The following is a 21,517-nucleotide window of genomic DNA, read 5'->3' on the forward strand; positions in this document are numbered from 1 at the left end:
AACTTATCACTGTTGAGATGTGCATTATGATGTAAATCTGTACATGCTGCTTAGTATATATTGACTTTAATTAAATGCATGAATCCCTAAAACCCTTTATAAAGGTCAGTGCCATCTTAATCAAAGATTTAAATGCAAATGAATTACGCAAAAAGCAACATTTTTTATTTTATCTTCACCAGGCCTTGACGAGAAATCGCTTCTGCTAGTTTCAAAACCTCAAATTTTCTGTGCATGTTTGTGTTTGTGTGCGTGTACACTGCGCATGTTTGTGTGTCTTTTCGTGCTCATGCATTTGTATGCATAAGGGACAGAGTGGAACTTTCCGTGTGCCCTGTGTTAATCTTTTGTCCTCTGTAGCTGTTGGTGATCATGTGATCCCCTAGATTTCTTTGCCCCCGACACACTGGATACACTCAGAATCTCCCTTTTTTTTTTTTTTTTTTTTTTTTTAACTAATCTGCGGTGTCAAGCATGACTACATAACATTAGACTGACCCCCTGCCTTCCTGTGTCTACTTTCTTGCATATTCTCATGAGTTCATTTGTGTTTCTCACTCTGTAAATGAGCACCAAAGACTGTCAAGTGAAGTAAAAATCCTTACTAATTGTGCCCTTTACCCCTGACACATACGGTTTTATCGCAATCACTCAAATGTATTTCTTCATTGCCATAATTTCGCTTGTGTTCTTCGGTGAAAACGGGTAATTACCGGAGCGCTGGCGTCCAACGCTGCTGTCACCTTGATGAAAGCCTGAGAAGTGGTGTTGTATAAGATGAAAGGGTGGCCTGAAGGGTGACCGTGTTACAGACCTGCACATAGCTGGTGTGATCAGTGGAAAGTGGATGAATAAATCATACAAGACTGTGAGGGAGTATTGGATAGATAGATAGATAGATAGATAGATTACATTTAGTGTCTTATAAATCATGGCTGTCTGTAGCTCAGTCTGTTTCTGTCCTCCTTTGGTTAATAGAATGCGGCACTAATTGAGCCGCAAGATGTGCTGTCCTGCTGTTGGGGGGGGTCTTTTTTGTGTGTCCAGCCACTTTGATCCATTGTTGTGGCTTTGTTTTTGGCACCTCGCTCTGTCAGGGGTGGTTTAGGCTTGGCCAAAGGACAGAGGTTTCAGATGACCAGTCTTTTGTCTGTCCAACACGATAGGCTGTGGCCATTACACAGCGCAAAGCTTGCGGATGCAGAGCAGATAATGTGATTAACCTTGCTGCTGCTGCCTCAAATTCAACACGTGAAGCCCAAGAGGCGTCGGTTGTTTAAACACCCAGCAGGTTTCACTGTTATTGAAGAGCTGGTTTGAGGAAAAAATTAGAAAGTAAATCACAGAATCCACTTTTTGAAGAGCTTTTTTACCACAGTTTGTGGCCTTTATCTGCTTAAGTACCATCCATCCATCCATCCATTGACAGCAGGCTAAACAGGACCTTTCAGACCTCCCTCTTCATAGTAATGTTTTCCATTTCACCCGGTAGATCTGAAGTCATTCTCAGGCCAGATAAGATATATAATTTCTGCAGCGAGTTCTGGGTCTACCCCAGAGTCTAATTTCATTGAATGTTCTAACTCAAAATGAGAGCTGGGTGATCATTAGTATTTTTTAATCTTGCTGTAGAACTGTGACATTATCAAAAATCAGTGTAATCAGAGTCATTGTGTTAACAAAATCCGGCTGCCTAATGAGTTCTGAATGGTTTCATTAGCAAGAAACACTTTTCATAATGTAAAATGTCACGAGAATATTTTTTTTAGGCTTATAATGCAGTGCCGTTGAACACCATTCAGTTTACTAATCTAGTGCGAACACAGTTATTTGATTATTCGGTTGGTCAGTTGACAGGAAATGAATCAAAAATAATGTTAAACTTAACATTTATATAAGATGATATAAGGATTTGCTTTTTTTTTCTGATTCATTGTCATTTTTAAAGGGTACTGTTGAGAAAACAAGCAGTTTACATACATTGGACTCCATAAAACACAAGAAAATTTGACATCTTAAAATGAATTGCTTGTGTCTGAGGCAGTATGTCACAAATGGCCTCTCAACGCAGCGATGAACTCAGGCCTAATGGTCCACACAGTCAGTACTGCTGCACATCCTCAGTAACCTAATGACCTGATCCTGAGTGGACGACAAGATTTACAGCAACACTCTGCGCCTGGTGGTTGACCAGCCGTCCATACTATCAGAAACTGTCCCTCACATTCCATTAACAGGATACGGCTTTACATGCTGACGTGGTCGTCCAGGCACATCGTGTTAATTAGATGACATGTTGACTGAAGGTTGCCATTTCCGAAAGAGACCTAATTATTTTCACACTCTGTTGAAGTGATGATATTACATTTCGTTGATAATGTCACATCTCAGTGCGTCTTTACGTGTGACATTTGCCTTTTAATTCCCTCATCATTGAGTGACATCAGCCGCAACCATTTATTCAAACACTAATCAGGGCTTTGTTTGGATTTTGTTACATTTTAACCTCCATCTTGTAGGAGCTTGTTGTTTATTTCCACTATTGCACTACTGCATATATAGCTTTCATTCAAGGGGTTTAACAGAAATATTTTATTAACTCTTTAGGAATTACAGCCATTTCTACGCGTCCCTCAGTTTTCCCAGGCTCTAAAGTAATACTGACTGATAAGCAGTTTCATGAGCAGCTGTAGTCTGTTTCCTCATTATTTCAAGACAGATTAAAGAGATTAAAGGTCTGGAGTTGATCCCAGACTGACAGTGGTGAATCTGCATTTGTTAGCTTCTCATGGAAACTCTCAACATACAGCCCAAAGCAGTATCAATGCAAGTGAAGAAACTTTAGTTAGACTGGTCAAATCAACAGTTCGGTACATTCTGTAAAAGAAGGAATGTGCTGGTGAACCCAACAACACCAAAACTCCTGGAAGACCAGTGAATATGAACAGTAATCTTTCGGTGGTTAAGAAACAATCCTTTCAACATTGATCCAAATCAAAAAACACTCACAAGATCACAGAAGGAAGTCGTATCATCGTCAAAGTCTGCAATCAGAAGACACCTTCAAGATGCAAACCGCTGGTAATGATCAAGAACAGAAAGGCCAGATTAAAACATAGCATTTTAAAGAAGAACAGAAGTTTGGAGAAGGGAAGGAAGTAGACGACATGATCTGTTAAAAATGGTGGAGGCAGTTTTTCAGTCAACTTACTCTCACTGGTGTTAACTGATGAGGTGCTTGCTGATAAAAGATGAATTCAGAAATATTCAGAGCTGTATTTTCTCCTCAGATTTAGTGATTTAGTCGAATGCAGCCAAACTAATTGTACCATGCTTCACAGTACAGATGGATAATGACCCAAAACGCACCGTGAGCAGCCCAAGAGCTTCTTAAGGCAAAGCAATGAAATGTTCTCAAGTGGCCGTGCCGACCTGATCGCAACTCAATTAGACATGCTTTTAATAAAAAAACAAAACTGAAGGCAGCTGCAGTGAGGGCCTGGCAAAACATGGAAACGCTGCATTTGGTGCTGCTGATGGGTTCAGGACTTCAGGGTTTCACTGACAACATATGATTAAAAATCATCCATAAATATATGAAAGCTTGTCCAATTACAATTGGAGCAACTGTGTAAAAAAACGCCTGTGATGCCTGAACACTCAGACTTTTATTAAACCCCTCGAATTAAAGATATAAAATTACACTTTAATTACATTTTTGCTTCATTTTCAATCCTATTGTGGTGGTGTACAGAAAATTATGAAAACTGAGTTGCTGTCCAGATACTTCTGGCAATTAATTTTCCATTAACTGATTAGTTAATCATTTAGGAACTATAAAGCAACCTTAAATTGGGCATTTTGCATCAAAAGTGTGTCTACTGCTGATAAAACGTCTGTCCTTTCCCTGAATATACAGTATTTTCCGATGCTACTGTGCAAATGTAGTTCAAGTGGCCGGGTTAGATTTATATTATCCTCAAATGCTGACTATCCATCACTTCCTTAAAGGGCAAGATATGAATTATTTAAACCTGCGGCCCCTCTATTTGCAGTCAAATTGATGTCCTCCAGTCCTCTGTCAACTTTGTTTGCTGATGTTGAGAACTGTGTGCATCTTTTGTCATTATGTTGCATATTTCTGCTGCGTGACGGCGGAAAGGCTAATCGCTCAAAATGACTTAATGCGCTGCTCGGTGAGAGCTAAAAAGCTTTTAGAGGACTTGTTCATGCCAACCATCTTTCTCTCCACCGCCTGACCTAATCTCTAACCTGTCTTCTTCTTCTTTTAACAGAGGAATGTTCCTGAAAGTCCAGCTGTAGCCTGCAGTGGCCGATCTGCAGCAAAATGAGCTCGGAGGAGCGCAGCTCAGCCATGTCGCAGAAGATCTCCTCCATGTCACGCAGCAACAGCAGCTCCTCGTCCAAACATGACAGCCGACAGGTAACACTCATGCTGCGCTGACAGATCATTTCCCTGCGTGTATAGAAAGAGAAACTGTTTTTCCTCATCGTGTAGTTTGTGCAGAAAGTATCAGCTGAGAAGACGTCATCAGGGAGGAAATAAAAGCCGTAAGCACAAAAACTTCAGTGACTAGATCGAGCTGCGTGTCTGCATTATAGATCTTATTCAGCAAGAACTAAAAACTACCAACCTGAGTGACATTTTCTATTAGAAAGCCCTCATCTCTTCCTCAGTATCAGACAGCAGCATTTTCTACAAGTGTGGAACATTTTCGAGTGACCTGAATTGCTAAAATGCAATCTCACAGCAACTCCCTCGAAGGTAATTCTCTCACGCCCAACGCAGAGAAGATAATAGCACCACGAACAAACTGTTTTTGCATTTGCCTTGAGCGTTTATCTGCCGGCGGCAGACTCATTAATTTTTCATTACCCGCAACAGCTTTTTCCGTTTTGGAAATGAGAGTAATAAAGTTTCACTCTCGTACTGCACACAGCACAAACAAGACTCTTCGGATTCTTCTTTGGACAAACGACAAATACAGGAACTGTAAAGGGCATTTTCATTAGCACCACACAAGCAAATATTCTGCAATATCCTTTAGTGATAAGTTTCTGTTTCAGATCTCATCGGCTTCCATTATGATTAGTTTAGTATCACCAGAAAAGGGAAGACACTTTTTAGCTTCAAATCCAGTAAGACTATCTTGTTATGTTGACTCTGCTAAACTTAAATAGTAATGTATATATAGTTTCATGCATACTGACTAGCCTATGCAGTCAGTTTTATACTTGCCAGAGGATAAATGTGGATCTGATCAAATTACAAAACTAGAAGAACACTCAGAAAGCACAGTCCTCCTCCAAGGTCAATACCCTTTCTCGCAATTTTAAAGAACGTGCACTAGAAGTTAATGGTTTCTTCTTGTTGCCCTGTTCCACCTCTCAACCACATTTCATCAAATTCAGCTGAGCAGCTTCTGTGAAATCTTGCTGGCAGACAAATAAACTGGAAAAACACCACTGAAAACACACCTCCACTGAGAAATTAAAAAATACTCTGCTGATCAGTTTTCCATGTCTAATCAACAGGATTTTTTTTTATTATTCAAGAAAGTAAATCTCAGTGTGTTGAATGAATATATGAATGAATTAATATGAATAATACCACTCTCTCTGGGAAATGGGAAAAACAGCCAGCATTAGCCTTCCTAAAGCGAACAGAATTCACTTCCCAGTCCGTTGTAAGCCTCACTAATTAACTGGCTATTTCTTGATGAGGAGCAGTGACTTAAATAAGTTTTAACCCCCAACCTCTTATAAACCACAACTTGTCAATTTTACACACATGCTCTTTGTACACATTAGACAAATGGAATATACTGTCTTAATTGGTGACTGATTAGTGTTGGTGCTGGTAGGTGAATTTGTATACAAGACGTTGTTTCAGCATCAGCATTGCGATGTGCACATGTGCAGTAGTCACAGGACAGGAAGAGCAACGTGAAAGAGACAAATTAACTTAAACACACCACGCTGCAACACTTTTTTTGCCCTTGCTATGAAAATCTAAACTCAGACATTAATTATTTTCCTTGACTAATTTACAAGAGAAGTCTGTCTCATATTTAAGGATTTTTGGATGCAGGTTTGATGATTTTATTATTTACAAGACAAGAAGTTTGTTTCGGGCTCCACATGTGAAGAGCAAAGTTAATGTGAAACAGGAGAGGAACTGGATTCGTTTGCAAAAAGGAATTCATTGTCAGTTTTATGGAAATATTTAGGTTACAGATAAGATAGGATGATTCTGAACAAATAGCAGGTACTCTACTGACAGTGTTTTGCAATTATTGCCACTACAAGAAGCAACAAAACTAATTAGTTTGACTATTAAATCAGCAGAAAGCTCTATATGATGAGTGACCATATATTCTTTGTTAACAATTTACTGTTATTTTGCATTTTATATTCCTTTTTTTAAAAAAAAAATCAAAATATGGATTAGTGAAAATCACTTAACTTGCTAACTTTAAATAAACAGGGCCAAAACTGTAAATAAAAAAAATGAGTTATATAATCTGTATAAATGTATAAATTTGTGCTTTTACAACATTTAACTGTGAAGTCACACTATTTCTTTTTCCTGTATTTGAATCCATTAAAAATGTCATTATTTTACACATATTTTCCATCTCTTGCAAGAAAATGTTTGCACATTTGGGACTGAAAACTGGCACACTATTTTTTAACTGTCTCAACCCCTTTCTCTTGTATTTTTAGAAATGTTTTTAGTTTATTTTTTAAATTTGACCATAAAATTACAATATTTAAATCTGTTAAAACTATCATTGTCTTACAGGTATTTGCTGCTATTATTTCTTTTTAATTTGCAGTTTTTGAGCATTACACTATTCCACCATTTTTTTTAACATCGTTTCTGTGCCACTCTTGCTGCATTATTTGTACTTCTTTTTACATTTTTTTTCACTGTGCTTAACAAAAAATATTGTAAATGTCTTTTTAGGTTTTGTTAAATGACTGTTATTTTTATTTATTTCCATCACTTTGCACTCTTACAAAAATAATCATTACAGAATGAACAGTTCTAGATAGGGTAGTTCACGTCATTTGGTAAAATTACTATTTTTTTTATACTGCAGTATATACAGAGAGAAAAAGGCGGGTTAGCAATTTCTACTAGTTTCTATTTTTTTGTGCTAAATTCAACTGTGACTTGCTTGCAGTAGCTTTGTATTTACCATGTGAACAGGAGAGTGGAATGAATCTTCTCATCTAACTCGAGGCTAGAAAGCAAATCAGTGCATTTCCCCCAACATCAAACTATTCCCATACTATTTTCCTTTTTAAATGTCTTGAACCTGGAAAAGAATTGAGTTGATTTGAAAGCACAAGTCTCCCCCCAGAGTCTCCTCTGACAACAACCTCAAAGTGCAGTTGGATTTGGAGGATGTCGGACAAGTTTGCCAACATTCTGGATTTACATTTTCTCTGCTGAGAGCTATCCCTGTAAACACTGTCCTCTTTGTGCTTGTGTCTCTGCTTTTCCTTCTGAAAGTGTCTCTTGACCTTGAAGAAAAGCGTCCAGGCGATGTGTGACAGCGAGTCACTGTGCGGTTGTGTCAGAGGAGGCCGTCATGACGCGGTCTCCGGGCGACTGGAAGAGCAGCCCCCAAGTCACGCCCTTGTCCATCCCCCATCAGATATGAGGGTTTATTTTAGATGGTCTCACCTCCAGCATTCAGCCTCTCTGACTGATACAGTTTGTTAAGCCAGAGCTGCTGTGTGCTGGAACAGTCAGGGACGCACTGAGACAACAAATTGAGAGTCACCTCAAACCTCTGCCAAGAACCCAAAGTCCCCGTGGACAGCTGTGACGTGAACATCATTTGTGCTCGAGTTTTTGACCCTGTTGAATAACTTTATGAAGTTGAAAGTATAATCCTTGAACACACTTGCTGTGCTTTGTGTTTGTTTTCGTTGCCAGTTAATCTGATGCTTAATATTTTTTACTAGTTGCTCACAAAGTGTCGGTAAAAAGTGCAAAGTGTCCTTTATAATATCCAAGAATATAAGCTGATGTCTTATTATCACAGAATACAACAGAAATGAGTACACACCTGTGCAATATCTCCTAAATGTCAAATGATTCAACACTGTGCGACCTTATAGTAATTGCCTGACTTCTAAGGTGAACGGTAGAGTATTTCCTCACATATATATAAAATATAACTAGCAGTTTATTAAAAAATAGAAGCCCCACAGTAGAAATTCATACTTCTAAAAGGTTTTTTTTCAGCTGCCCTTTGCCTGAGCACTTGTGTTGCTCTAACTTTCTCTTTCAAATACCCCAAAGATGTTTTTCTTATTTTTTACTTCAGACTCGTAGTTTGAACTATTTCTTCTTTGAAAACTTTTGTGTGATTTCAGCAGTGTCCTTGGATTGTTGTCAAGTTGGAATGTTTCTCTTCTGCCAGACTTCTGCAGACTGGGAGCCATCTTGTCAGCCAATGTTTTGGTTTATCCACAAATATTCATCTCTAAATGTCATCTCCTCAGTACATTTTTAACTCATGCAGCCCCGTATCATCACACTTCTACCTCTGTGCTTCACTGTCAGGACGGTGCATTCACTGTGGGAGTCCTAGCCTGGATGCTAGACATGCTGGAACCCATCTGAGCTGAACAAACTTATCTTGGTTTCATCTGACCCAAAAATGTCCTCCCAGTATTCATCAAGCTTCCTTTCATGTCTTTTAATCTTAGTTTTGCTCCATAGTGTAAGCCAGGTTTCTTTTTCTTAAACAGCATCCATAGAGGTTGGCAGAATTCTTTTTAGTTCTTCACACCGACACCCACTGCAGCTCTGATTAGTGATACTATAAATGATTATGCACCTCTTGATTGCTGCAATCTCTGCTCACAATCTTTTTTTTTTTTTTTAGTTTATCTTACAGTTCTTCTCCATGTGGAGCCATGATGCAGACATGCAGATAGACAAAGCTCATCGGTGAAAAACTGAGGAAAGTTCTTGTGTTCACAGCTCATTTTACAACCTGGTTTATGCAGTTACACCAACTGGAGTGATCACAGCTTTTCTAACTTCTCACAGCTGTATTCCCCTTTGTTGCTTTGAGTTTCTACTTTAACAGCTGTATTTTTAATATGACCTTTTGAAAGTATTTGTTTCAGATTTTTCTTGCAAGAAAATACTTGATTTCCAGTTATTGAGAGGTGATGCAATTTTCAATCATTTGACATTTATTTGACATTCTACAGTGTTCTGCTATATACGGTCTATCCATTAAATAGTACAAAACCACTCTTAAAATATTCTTGAATCTTTTCTTGTGGTTGTGTATTGGACAAAGTCCTTTCAGGCCTACAAGTGTCGATCGTGGTCACCGTGTCAAAACTACGTCAAAGCTCAGCGCTGCTCCTGGAAGTTGTTCTTTCTGGATAAATATCCATTATAAAGCTGTTTACCCAAGCTGGTTTATGATACTTATGATGAGTAAACCAGTGTTTATGTGTAAACCTGGTGGAGTGAGCGATTAAACGACACACCAGTTTTCTAATCGTCTAAATGTTTCAGCACCGATATGCCCAAAAAGCAATATAAACCACAAATTTGCAGCATTTTCTGTGTCCACAAAGATATTGCAAAACTGTCTGTTTATGCTGTTTATCCCGCCTTCCTGGAATTCTCACTGCTGAAGTACACGGCACAGCTATGTGGATTACTTCATGATGAAATATCATCTTAATCTCTGTATTTGCAGGGGATTTGGACTTGACCGTTCTAATCTCAGTCAGGAAATGATTATTGTGAGGAGTGAGATTAGACAGGTAAGCTAATTTTGTAAATGGGAACATGAGGTGAAAGTAGTCCGCAAAGCACCACGCTGGACATCAACTTCATACGGCTGTAGCAATGTCATCTCCTGCTTTCAGAGCCTCCTGCTGGCTGACTGACACTGAATGGAAATGAGGCAGCAAATCTAAAAACCACATCAGCAGCCACAGATGACGATATGCTTTTTGATTCTGATCCTGTCTTTTGCTTTGTGGTTGATTTTTTCGATTTATGTTGCGGCGTAGACTTTGATCTGCATGTGAGTGAGTGTTTTCCAACGATATATCTGTCATCGCTCATAAACCGTATGTGCCTGCAGGACAGCTGGGAAATAGTGGAGGGACTGCGTGGAGGCTTCAGCAGCGTTCTGGAGCCGCAGAAACAGGAGGGCTTCATGTTAAAGAGGAGAAAGTGGCCTATGAAGGGCTGGCATAAGGTATAAAACAACACATAGATGAACCACATTACATCGCATTGCTTACTCACCTCTCAGAACGATCGATTTCATGATATATTTTAAGCCTTGATGACTAAACGTCATCTCGATTTCCTGGTTTCACCCCACACTTTCCCTTTACAATGTGCTGACATGACTCATTTGTGTTTTAAACTAATTGAATGAGCTTATGCAGTCGGGTCACATGCGACTCTGGTCAGTGCCTGTTTACACTCTGTCTGAAAGCTTTTCCTGGGGATGATAATGCCTAGATATCTTGGTGTTTCTCCTCTCAGATGCATTAGCTGATGGCCTGTTGGTTACTAGAGCTGTATACATTTAGTATTGACTTACAGTCAGAGCTTTTCAGGTCTCCGTGCTTTCAACAGTTTGATTCTGTACAGTAAAAGCACCAAGAATTGCATTTACAAATAGAGTGAAGGAGAGCAGCTGAATGAGAGGGAGAGTAATAAAGGCAGACAGACACACAACGAGAGCCTCGGATGACAAACCTCTCACTGCAGAGACTTTAACGACATACATTAACAAGACTCTGACTCTGTCATGATCGCAGAGTCATAACAGTGACTTCAGTCTTGCTGTCAGGGATGCCGCATATCATTCCGCCTGCATTTTATTGTCCTGCTTTCTCCCCGCAGAGATACTTTTTCCTGGACAAGGGTGTCCTTAAATATGGCAAGTGCAGCGCTGACGTGAGTACAAGAGGCCACTGCCTGTATACTGTGTCTTTCGTAATGTTCTTGCCGCACTGCTAATCATCTCTTCTCAAATATCTACCTGTGCCTGTACACACAAAAGGCCCCTAATTCCCTCATCAGTGATGAGAATCCCTGTACGCATTTTACCTGCCAATCTCACATAATTATTCATCAGCCATGCAGTAACTCGGTTTGTCAGAGCCAATAAAGGGATTATTATTTCATTTTAAAACTGAACATCGGTCTCATGCGCTGAATTCATAACACTCCGGGTCTTGCAGATTGAGAAAGGGAAACTGCACGGCTGCATTGACGTGGGCCTCTCCGTCATGGCCATTAAGAAGAAAGCCAAGTGCATCGATCTCGATGCCGAGGAAAACATCTATCACCTGAAGGTAAACCACAAGGCTAATGAATACAAGGGAATCCCCACAGGCCTACAGGAAGGTACAGCAGAGCATGGATTACTCCCAGTATTCCTTTTTAACCCTCTGACCTCCACGTAGTCTCAGTATTTTTTGCTCATGCAACATTTTTACTCACTGCGGGCTCATTTTTCACTGTAGTATAAATTGCCTGCACCTCTTTGGAAACAGCAGACCCATGAGTAAAATTAAAAATAGCTGAAATGTGTCTTCACACATGATAAAGTTATAATGGCACAACCCATGAAAAGGAATCAAAATAAATGTTGAATTTCTCTATTTATTTTACAAAAATGAGACCAAAAAAATGGAATCAACATTTTTGTAAGTGGTGATGGTTGTTAGCAAATGGTGGCTCCGCATACTTTAAAGATTTTACTATTCATAATTTTAATATCTGTTCTATGTATACACAGCCTGCAGTTCAGCTGAGCAAAGCCGAGTAGTTGCCAAATTTTTGTCACATTGTCAGTCTCAGGAAAATGTTTAATTGCTTCTTGGACGCACAGTGAATTTTTTTCTTTTTTAACAAAGGTGATTACTGAAAACTGTAAAATTTTTTGCCACATTTTCATTTATTTTTAAAAGAAACATATTGAATTAAGGGATTTTGCCGAATTATGATTACGCTTAAATCTGACTAATTTTGTGGAACGAGTTGCACGTCACTGCTGAATAGTTTGAGGAGTATCAGAATGTTGAAAATCCACTAAATCTTTCTGTTTTTAAAGTTTCTGGGTCTGATGCATGGTGTATTTTTGTCTGCAGTCTGTTCTGTATGGACACAATCTGCAGTTCACCTAATAGCCAGTCATTTGGTCACAGGAACGTAATTAATTACTTCTTTTTTTGCACTGAGGTACACGGAATTTTTGTGTTTTACAGAATCTTACGACTGCAAACAGTTTAGAAACAGTAATTTTTTTAAGCTGACATTTGGTTAAGTTTCCCAGCAAAACTGCACATCACACATGAGAAGTTGAAAGAGTGTCAGAAAGTTAAAAATCTGACATTTCAGTCCATTTTTACGGTATTGCACTCTGATAAATGGCGCTATTTTGCTGATTTTTTTAAAGAGGACATTTCCTTCATACCTGCAGGTGTGTTTTGTTGTTCAGAGAGTTAATTCCTGGAACAGACACTGAAAATAAAAGGACCTTATGTGTTGTACATATGTCTGTTGGAGAGAGAATTACTGCTCTTGCTGTACCTGCAAGTGTGTTTTTCCTCCGACACACCTCCTCCACCTTACTTGTCCTTGAGTTTATTTCTGATTGTGGTATCTGCTCTGCAGATTAAGTCACAGGAGCTGTTTGATGAATGGGTGTCCAAGCTGCGTCATCATCGGCTCTATCGGCAAAATGAGATTGCCATGTACCCTAACGAGAAGTCCTTCTACTACCCCCACTACCCCTCCCCCAACTCCCCCAACATGTCTGACGGTGCCTCTATTAGAAAGGTAAAGCTGCACAACACACAGCACACTGTCACTGAAAACTGAGTGGTCTGTTTGAAGTAATAACTCACTCAATCTTTCACATTTCCCCCCGTGTTTTTCATAACGAGCATCATTAGCTCATCTACAGTATTTTCAGAAGGGAAAATCCCTCTGCTGTCTGATGTTATGAAGGAGGCAAATTGTTATTGGACTGACCTTTGAGTGTGTTTGCTGCTGCAGTGCATGCCTGTACGGAGGCAGTCCACGGTGCCTTCTGCAGGTGCCTTCCCTTTAAGCTCCAACAGCCAGGCCAAGGTAGCTGCCTGGCTGCAGTCATCGGACGACATGGACAAATGCTCCAAAGGTGAGACAGTAGAGCTGTGTTTTGTGATTCGTGAAATTTCTCAACACTTTAAAGTAGTTGTCTGTTCCTTAGTAAAATAATAAAATCTTAACTGATTTGGCTGACATTTTGAGGCTCTAAGACACATTTCTTAAATTCAAGTTGCAGTAATTTGCACTTTTATTGAAACTATAAGACACACTGATGTGCTGGTGGAAAAATTAGACATGTGGTAATATTCAAGTTGGAAGCTAAACCCCCTTTATGATCGCCATCTTCTTAAAAAAAACCAAGCCAAGAAAAATAATCACAGATAAAACCATATAGATGCTGCAGCTTCCAAACGAAGAAAAACAATCTTCATGAAGGTCAATGATCTATTCAGAACATCCTAGTTATAGAAAAATTGCCAATCTAACCTTAGTGAAGCAAGCCTTTTCATTCACACTACTTTTTATGTTGTGCGAGTTCCGATAACTGTCTCTGCCTGCTATTTTATTTGCAAGTTAGATGAGACCAGCAGGGTGGTGTTTATACAAAAATGGAGCTATTGATTGCTGAGGCACTTGTTTGTCTCAGTTTTCATTCATTAGGATTCTGTTGATGCGCTGTCAACACTTTGCTGTAGAACGAGAAGTGAAGATTTTTAACGCTAAAAATACTGGAAAAATTACCCACAGCTTGACCATGGATTAATAAACAAATTAGTACCTCATAGTTGCATTAGAATTCCCTCTTATTTAGCTGGTGGCCATTTCTAATGAAGTTTAGATAACTACACTTTTGTTTCATCATCTTTCCTCTGAAACAATGCCAGTTCAAGGTGGGACTTGCTAGCGTTAACCCAGAACACTAAAACTAAATGTCCAATATTGTGTAGACCCCTTTTGTGCCACCAAAATAGCTCTAATCCATTAAGGTATGAAAATAGGACACATAGGGGTGTCTTGTGGTTTCTGGCGCCAGAATGTTGGCAGAGGATCCTTTGGGAGCTGTGGGTTGTGGGATGAAGTCTCCACGAGTCAGGCTTGTTCCGGTGCATTCCAGATCTGATTGGGATCTGAGGAATTTGGATGTCCTGAGGTCTTTTTGTTGTTCCTTGGGCCATTCTTGGGATAGTTTTTGTGGTGTGGCTGGCTGCATTGTCTTGCTGGTAGATTGGGATCTGAGTGATTTGGATGTCTTGAGGTCTTTTTTTGTGTTCTTTGAGCCATTCCTGAGCTGTTTTTGTGGTCTTGCTGGTTGCTGTGGTAAGGTGTGCTCGGTTTACAACAATGTTTAGATGGGTGGTTCATGTCATATCATCCACCTTAATGTCAGGATCCAAAGTTTGCGGGCAGAAGATTGAATTGTAACAAAATCATCTTACACTTGTTACTTGCCAGTGGTTTTAAAAGTGTGGCTGTTGGGTGTGTGCTGGGCTTTGTTCCAGTTGAAGCTAGTCAGTGTCCTGCTGGTCCATCTAAGCTGCTCGGCTACGAACACCAACGTCTTTATCAGTCCAAATGGATCCTCTCTTGTATTTCACTCAGCTTCTCCTCTTTCTGAGACAGACAGAGTTGGAAGTTGTGGTCTAGTTTGTGGTATTGTGAGAAGCCTTTTCAGACTGCGGTAGGATATCTTCGCCCGCCTGGTGCAACTCGAGAAGGAAGCAGGAGGAGAGATCCATGTCGAGGCAAGACAAATAAACCTTTAAAGCCTGGCTCACACTGCCCCAGATTCAGTCTCATTTACCCCTGTTTCACCCCTGTTGACAATAAGAGGAGAAATCTGGTCTGGGATCTATTGTCCAAACTGGTGTTTGGCCCAGATTGTTTGTTAACGTGGGGAGTTTACAGATCCAGTCCTGAAACGCCCAAACTGTTCTCTCATCACTTTTCGGGGCTGTCCCAATAATATGAAACATGTTTGACATTTATTAATGAAAATCTACCGTACATGGTTTGTCACACTACCGACACCATTGCCAAGCATCACTAAACATTCTTCTCTCTGCATCCGAGATATTAAAACAGATTAATAAAACCTCACCTTTAGTTCTCACTGAAGAATAAACTAAATGTTGTAACTGCATCTCCCAAATAGTGTCTCATCCAGAGTCTTTTAGTCATCTGTTTTAGTGTTTTTTATAACTGCAGAGTATGGTTATTGTTACAGGAAAATGTTGCACTGCAATGTCCGTTTTGTTTTTGTCTGTTTCCCCATGAGATAATGTGAAGTCATACACTGCTCAGTAATATCCTGGAGTACTTGATGCAGCAATATTTGTAAATCTTATGTGTGCAAGTCTGAAATATAGACAGAGCAAAATCTGTGACATTTCTCCTTTCATGCTTCATGCAGTTTTATTTCAAACTCCTGCAATGTTTTGTTGTTATTATTAATGTGAGCCTGATTTTAGCACTGACAGCTTAAACCTAAAAAATATATTTGAACAAAGGACATGTTGTCAATCTAGTTCTGTTTGGAGCCTGCTAACTTTGTTGCCCTGGGGCATTTACTGATGGCAGGTAAATGTTAGGCTTTTATTCTGTCTGTACAGAAAGTACACTACCGTCCAAAAGTTTGGGGTAACTTAGAAAGTTACCCCAAGGACGATCATGAAGTCCTTATTTTTGAAAGAAAAGCTTTTGTTTCAATGAAGATAACATTAAATTAGTCAGAAATACAGTCTAGACGTTGTTAATGTGGTAAATGACTATTCTAGCTGGAAACGACTGATTTTTAATAGAATATCTCCATAGGGGTACAGAGGAACATTTCCAGCAACCATCACTGCTGTGTTCTAATGCTGCATTGTGTTAGCTAATCATGTTAAAGGCTAACTGATGATTAAAAAACCCTTGTGCAATGATGTTAGCACATGAATAAAAGTGTGAGTTTTCATGGAAAACATAAAATTGTCTTGGTGAACCCAAGCTTTTGAGCGGTAGTATATTTGCTGGGTCTGCATTAATTAAAAAAAAACACTGTGATGTTCCTTTTTCCAGGTTTATTCTTTTATCTGTCTATTTATTTTATTACACTTCCTTCTTCTCTGCAGACTTGTCAGTATGTGAGGCCTACCTGCTGGAGCTTAACCACCTGCTTCAGAGCATGGAAGTCCTCCACCGGACCTATTCTGCTCCATCTATTCAGGCACTGCAGGTCAGCAAGATTAGACGCTGTAAATCATCTATCCACAGCACCAGAATTTTATGCAGAGGCTCGTTTTGTCATTAAATCACTTCTCTCCATCAATCATTTTTGTTGCCTTCATCCGCTACTAAATATAGACCGTATTGCAGCTTGTGCTTTGTGCTGCCAGTTTGCTATAAAAAGCCTTTCATCTAATAAAAAACACTGTCATGACCATCGCTATTGTCTCTTATGTTCACTAGGCGTCTACATTTGACAGCCCCAAAAAAGAAAAGAGACTTCCGCGGAAATGGCGCTCGAAGAACTACAATAAAGATGTCAAAACAACTCTGCAGGTAGGCAACATGAATAAATCATGCTTGGTATTTTATTTGCTGTGAGGCTCTTCACTTTCTGCTCCTCTTGCGTAGGTACCCAGCTGCATCTCCTCCGGCTCCATCCGCCTCCACGCCTCGAACCCCAACCTCTCCACCGCTGCACTCGCCAATGACAAAGTCGACCCCGAATCCCTGGATTCCCCCTTCGATGTGGCCAAGCTGCAGGAGGATTTCTGCCGCGTCGCCGCCAACTGTGAGTGAAAGCTGCGTGGACAGTTTGTTGAATAGTCTGAGGCAGATGCTCGCAGGGTTTTCAAGATGGTATTTTGCAAACAAGTGCACATTTGTCAGATGCCTTGGTCGCTTTCAACAAATCTGTCTGCCAGCCTTATTTGCAAGTAAGATGGGATTGGTGTGCTGGTGGACGTGACAATGATACAACAATAGCAGCTGGTAATAACAAACACTTTGCCTCATTATTCCTTCATTAGGACATTCATCATGTGTCCAGACAGCGCTTCCAATTGCACTTACTGAGTAAACTGTTTCATATTCTAAACTATTCTCACTGATGACGCCAACTTGGTTCTGTTAAGAACGTGTGGCTTTCTGGCCACTCTGACATGCTCTTGTACTCCCTCGTAGTCCAAAAATAACACCAGTAGAGTCTATTCAAAAAAAGTCATTGTCCAAACTCACAATTATGAACAGATTCATCAATTTATTTACCTTCTGGAGTTCATCAAACTTAAGAGCAAAGCCTTTAAAACAAACAGTCTGTCATGTCACGCCACGTCACGGTCAAAAACAATTCACCTCTTCTTTGCGCCACACCTGTGGCAATTAGTGTGGCCTTTAAATACACAGGTAACGAGTCACAGCACCCCTTGCTGGTTACCAACTGAAATGGCTCCAATACTCACTATTCTGTAAACAGGAGATTGCCACAAAGAGGACAAAATGTAGTTTTTTGTCTGTTCTCATTGGAATTTATAATCAGATGATGGATGCTTGACATGGACTAATGGTAATGATATGTGTTTTACATAATTCGTGTTCAATTTTAAACTTACTCCAGGGAATAGTTGGCATTTAAATTGTCAAATTTATGCAGAGTCAAAATCCTGAAGCTCAGAATGTACGATGGCTTCATCTAAAACGTTCATCCATTAGTAATGCCAGTGCTGTTCAATAATTTAGCTTCCAATGCAGCAACTATGAAGTGTGTGGTGAAAATGAATGTTGTAATAAGTAAGTTGAGTGTTGTAAACTCATCAAAATTTCACGCTGTCTTGGAAACACGGTGTGATAGACTATCAGTGGATGCACCGGGCCATGTAATGCTTTCAGCTTCTTTGTTTAATTTGCACCATCACAAAGAATCAAATTGTGTGTATAGAGAACACACAACTTCTAAGGTGGCAAAAGAAGAAGTAATTTGCCATGTTAGAACTTGAATCAAATGAAAAATGAGTTTGAAAACTAATTATCCATTTTTTTTTGCAGCTTTACAAATGAATAATCCTTCTTTTCATGTCACGTTGGGTTTGCTGTTTCAGAATAGGATTTTTAAACAAAAATAAAACATTGCTCAAACACTGTCTGAAATTTCACACAGTGCTAATAGTGCACAAAGTTGATATAGTTTGCAAAGTTCACACTATTTCCAGGAGAAAATCACAGCATGCAAGCACTAGACACTCCCACAATGCAATGCAGCAGTCACGCACATAACAAATAATAGTGGACGGCAATGTCTATTCACTTTGAAGGTCCATTATTTTGCCCTTTTTTCTCAAAATTAATCAAAGTCTAACAGTGTGTCTGAGTTTTTCAGCTTGAAATACTGCAGAGATGGTTCATTTTACCACAATTGTATAATCTCGGGTTTAAGCTCCGTTCAAAATGAGCTGTTTTGCTATAAAAACCAATGAACCTCTGCTGTTCCTGCATCCTTCTGAAGGAAAACTCCCTGTACATTTCAGCGGGTTAGTTAGATGCACCTGAGTTGAATTATTACTTGCTTGGTGAGGCCAACTAGTGGAGTTGCACAAGGAATGGCAGCAGTAAATCTCTTTATATCTTTTGTTCTACACCTCCAAGTTTATGCAACAAGCCCTCAAACTCATACGACCACACAGGTCGTATGTACCGTGCCCCTGAATATGACCCATGAGAGCGTATTTAGGTTAGCACCCCTACAGGGGACAGGAAGGCATTACGGGATTTATTTTGCGAAACGGCTTTTCCCTCACTTTCGCAAGACGGGTTTAGGGTTAGGGTTAGTGTTAGGGCAATGTTTGTTCATGGTGACGTTTCAGCTGAGACACCGGAGTGTCGATATTTACTCAACTGCTACAGGTCGCTTAACTTCAAAACGTAACACTCGGTCGTAATACGGGCGCGTACAGACGACCTGTGTGGTCGTTTTTTCAAGGAGGACAGTCTCCTAATGTAGTTGATAAAATCTACCTTATTCACCTGAACAATAATGATGCAATTCAACCTCAAGTGCAAGCCACAGTAAGGGAAACTTACAGTAATGAGTCATCATTTATTTGTGTCAAAATATCTAATTGTGAAGCACCAGCACAAAGGTGAATAATTAAAAAACAAGCTGAGAGACAATCATCTGTTTGTGAAGTAATGGAGACAAAATGGAAACCTCTAAATCCATTTTTAACTTGATTTATTTTGATACTGGAAATCAGGGCTGCACAATGATTATAAAAAGCAACGTAGTTTATTCTGCGATATATATAAATATAGCTATCGCAGTATGGCCTCCGAATTTTTTATTTATTTTTTTTGCATTTACACACTTTATGGTCAACACCATCCTTTCAGCTGCCGAAATATTTGCTTACGGATGATTTATTTTTCCAACCAAATGATCTTTTTTTATCTCCTGTCCCTCCCTCATTTTGCTGTGAAAATGTGGAGCCTGCATGTCGACAAACTTTGTATTTTAAATAAAGTAAAAAGAAATAAAAACTGTGAATCCAAAAGGGTTTAATTCTGAAATTAGGTTCCATCAGATAAACTTGACTTGTACATTAGGCATGAAAAACTGTTTTTAAATGAGTTTCTTGTGCGTCAAACGACAAGAAAAGTTGCTGTGTTTGAGTGAATTTGTCTTTAATTCCTACACATCATACTGTCAGTGCTGAAACAATATATTGTGCAGCCACGGTGAGAACTGAACAAAGAACTGAGTCAGTTACAAGTAGTGTACTGCATCTACAAAGTCCTGAAATAAATCCAGATTTCAGCTAAAGCTCTTCTCTTTTTCTCCTGTTTCTGCAGTCCACACGGTCATGAAGTCAGCGCTGACTTCGCTAACATCTGAGAGGGAGAGATTAAAACAGTGTCTGGATCACGAAACATGTCCCCCGACTTCGCCACAGGTCGTCAGTTTGAAGAACGCGCTGGCGTCGGTACGTGAAACAACACACACACAGGTCAGAGGGAAGCTTTCAGACAGCAGACCTGGGTTACTGTAGGTAGACCACCTTCTTCTCAGCTCTTACGCTCCCCTCCGATTACGTGTCCTCCCACACCTCTCGTCTGCTGTGACACATTGACGAGCCCTTTAGAGGGATTACTAGTCTGCCCACCTGAACATTCAACAGTTATGTTTCCTGCTGTTGCTGCCTCCCACCCGGAGGCATTTTTTCTATTTTCTGTCAAAGAAAAGTGTTGGCGTAGAGAGCGTGCAAGTCCTAATGTGGCGAAAGAAGTCATTTAGAAGTTGTATGTTCTCGCCGCCAACACATTTCTTTGACTTTAGATGCCCTGCTCCGTGTCGGCTTTTCTTCCTGCTTCACATAGAGCTGCTAACAGGTGATAACACACATCCTCAGTGTGAAGATGAATGTCATATTTGCAGCCTGATCCGTGTAGCATTTTCATTTCAGAACAAGGAATTCTCTTCAGCTTTCAGTGTTCAAGGTATTACTGGTTTACTGTGTGCAATATAAAATGTTTACATTGGTTATTTTTCCAGGCTGTAGCCCAGAACTCTGAGCTGAGAGAGCGCCTGTGCAAGATTCATGCCGAGTCCCACATCGTAGAGCCCACACTAATAAATCTCACTGCCCCTGTGCAGGTGGGTGCAGGAATGCAGTGGCTCGAATGAATTCCCCCACCACCACCGTGATGATTATTATTATCTCTGTCTTTATTTTCATCCCACGTAGTCTAGAATTTGCCACAGAATGCATGAGCTGTCCTTTACCTCCCATCCATCCTCTCACCCCCTCACTCGACTCACACTGGGTTACAGGAAAGAAACGGGCCTGTAATTTTCTTTTCTGCAACAATCCGGGGGTCTCCTCACGTAGATTGTATTTCTGTGCTTCCTCTGAGTCTTGCCACCGCGCACGTCTCGCTTTAACACGGCTCAGAGGAAGAAGTCTTCCCCCATATTATCGTCTTCTCAAGAAGCTCCGTGCTCGTTTAATCAGATTTGCTGACCGGACAATGTGAGCTGATTTACTTAATCGTGTCCCTGGGAAATTTGTTGAACTCACAGTGCAAAGCTAAGCCTAAGCTAAGCTGCCCCTCCTGAGATTATCTGCGGGTTAATTAATCAGCTTTGGCAGTAACAATGGATAGATGGGTGTCCTCGCTTCTATGTGTTTGTAATTGGTTGCATGTCGCTTTTGCTTGTTTTCAAAGATGTGTGCATCTTTTTTTGCTGTCAAAAGAGCACGAGTGCACACTTGTTGCAAACATTCATCACTTAAACTTTAATTAAAGCAGTAAAATACACTCACCTGCCACTTTATTAGCTGCTGTGACATAAATTCTGCCTTTAAGAAACTTTTGCATTATTATTTTTTTTCTGATATTGCCCAA

The 21,517-nt window shown here is 39.9% G+C and overlaps 1 protein-coding gene across 4 annotated transcripts in view; it reads left to right on the forward strand.

Annotated features, from left to right (window-relative positions):
• The window catches only part of osbpl3b (oxysterol binding protein-like 3b), a 58,473-nt gene that overhangs the window by 17,149 nt on the left and 19,807 nt on the right, over positions 1 to 21,517 (forward strand). For 3 of the 4 annotated variants that reach the window (XM_022194486.2, XM_051957040.1, XM_022194487.2), the window contains exons 2-12: positions 4,296 to 4,444; positions 10,161 to 10,277; positions 10,937 to 10,990; positions 11,278 to 11,391; positions 12,716 to 12,880; positions 13,100 to 13,223; positions 16,246 to 16,349; positions 16,583 to 16,675; positions 16,751 to 16,910; positions 19,964 to 20,094; positions 20,664 to 20,765. In XM_022194486.2, the coding sequence (XP_022050178.2) occupies positions 4,349 to 4,444; positions 10,161 to 10,277; positions 10,937 to 10,990; positions 11,278 to 11,391; positions 12,716 to 12,880; positions 13,100 to 13,223; positions 16,246 to 16,349; positions 16,583 to 16,675; positions 16,751 to 16,910; positions 19,964 to 20,094; positions 20,664 to 20,765 (1,260 nt within the window). In that variant the 5' untranslated portion in view covers positions 4,296 to 4,348. The remainder of the gene's footprint in view (positions 1 to 4,295; positions 4,445 to 10,160; positions 10,278 to 10,936; positions 10,991 to 11,277; positions 11,392 to 12,715; positions 12,881 to 13,099; positions 13,224 to 16,245; positions 16,350 to 16,582; positions 16,676 to 16,750; positions 16,911 to 19,963; positions 20,095 to 20,663; positions 20,766 to 21,517) is intronic. The other variant, XM_022194488.2, reaches the window with a different exon arrangement.

This window comes from Acanthochromis polyacanthus, chromosome 12, assembly GCF_021347895.1.
Source record: "Acanthochromis polyacanthus isolate Apoly-LR-REF ecotype Palm Island chromosome 12, KAUST_Apoly_ChrSc, whole genome shotgun sequence".
NCBI classification, from domain to species: Eukaryota; Metazoa; Chordata; class Actinopteri; family Pomacentridae; genus Acanthochromis; species Acanthochromis polyacanthus.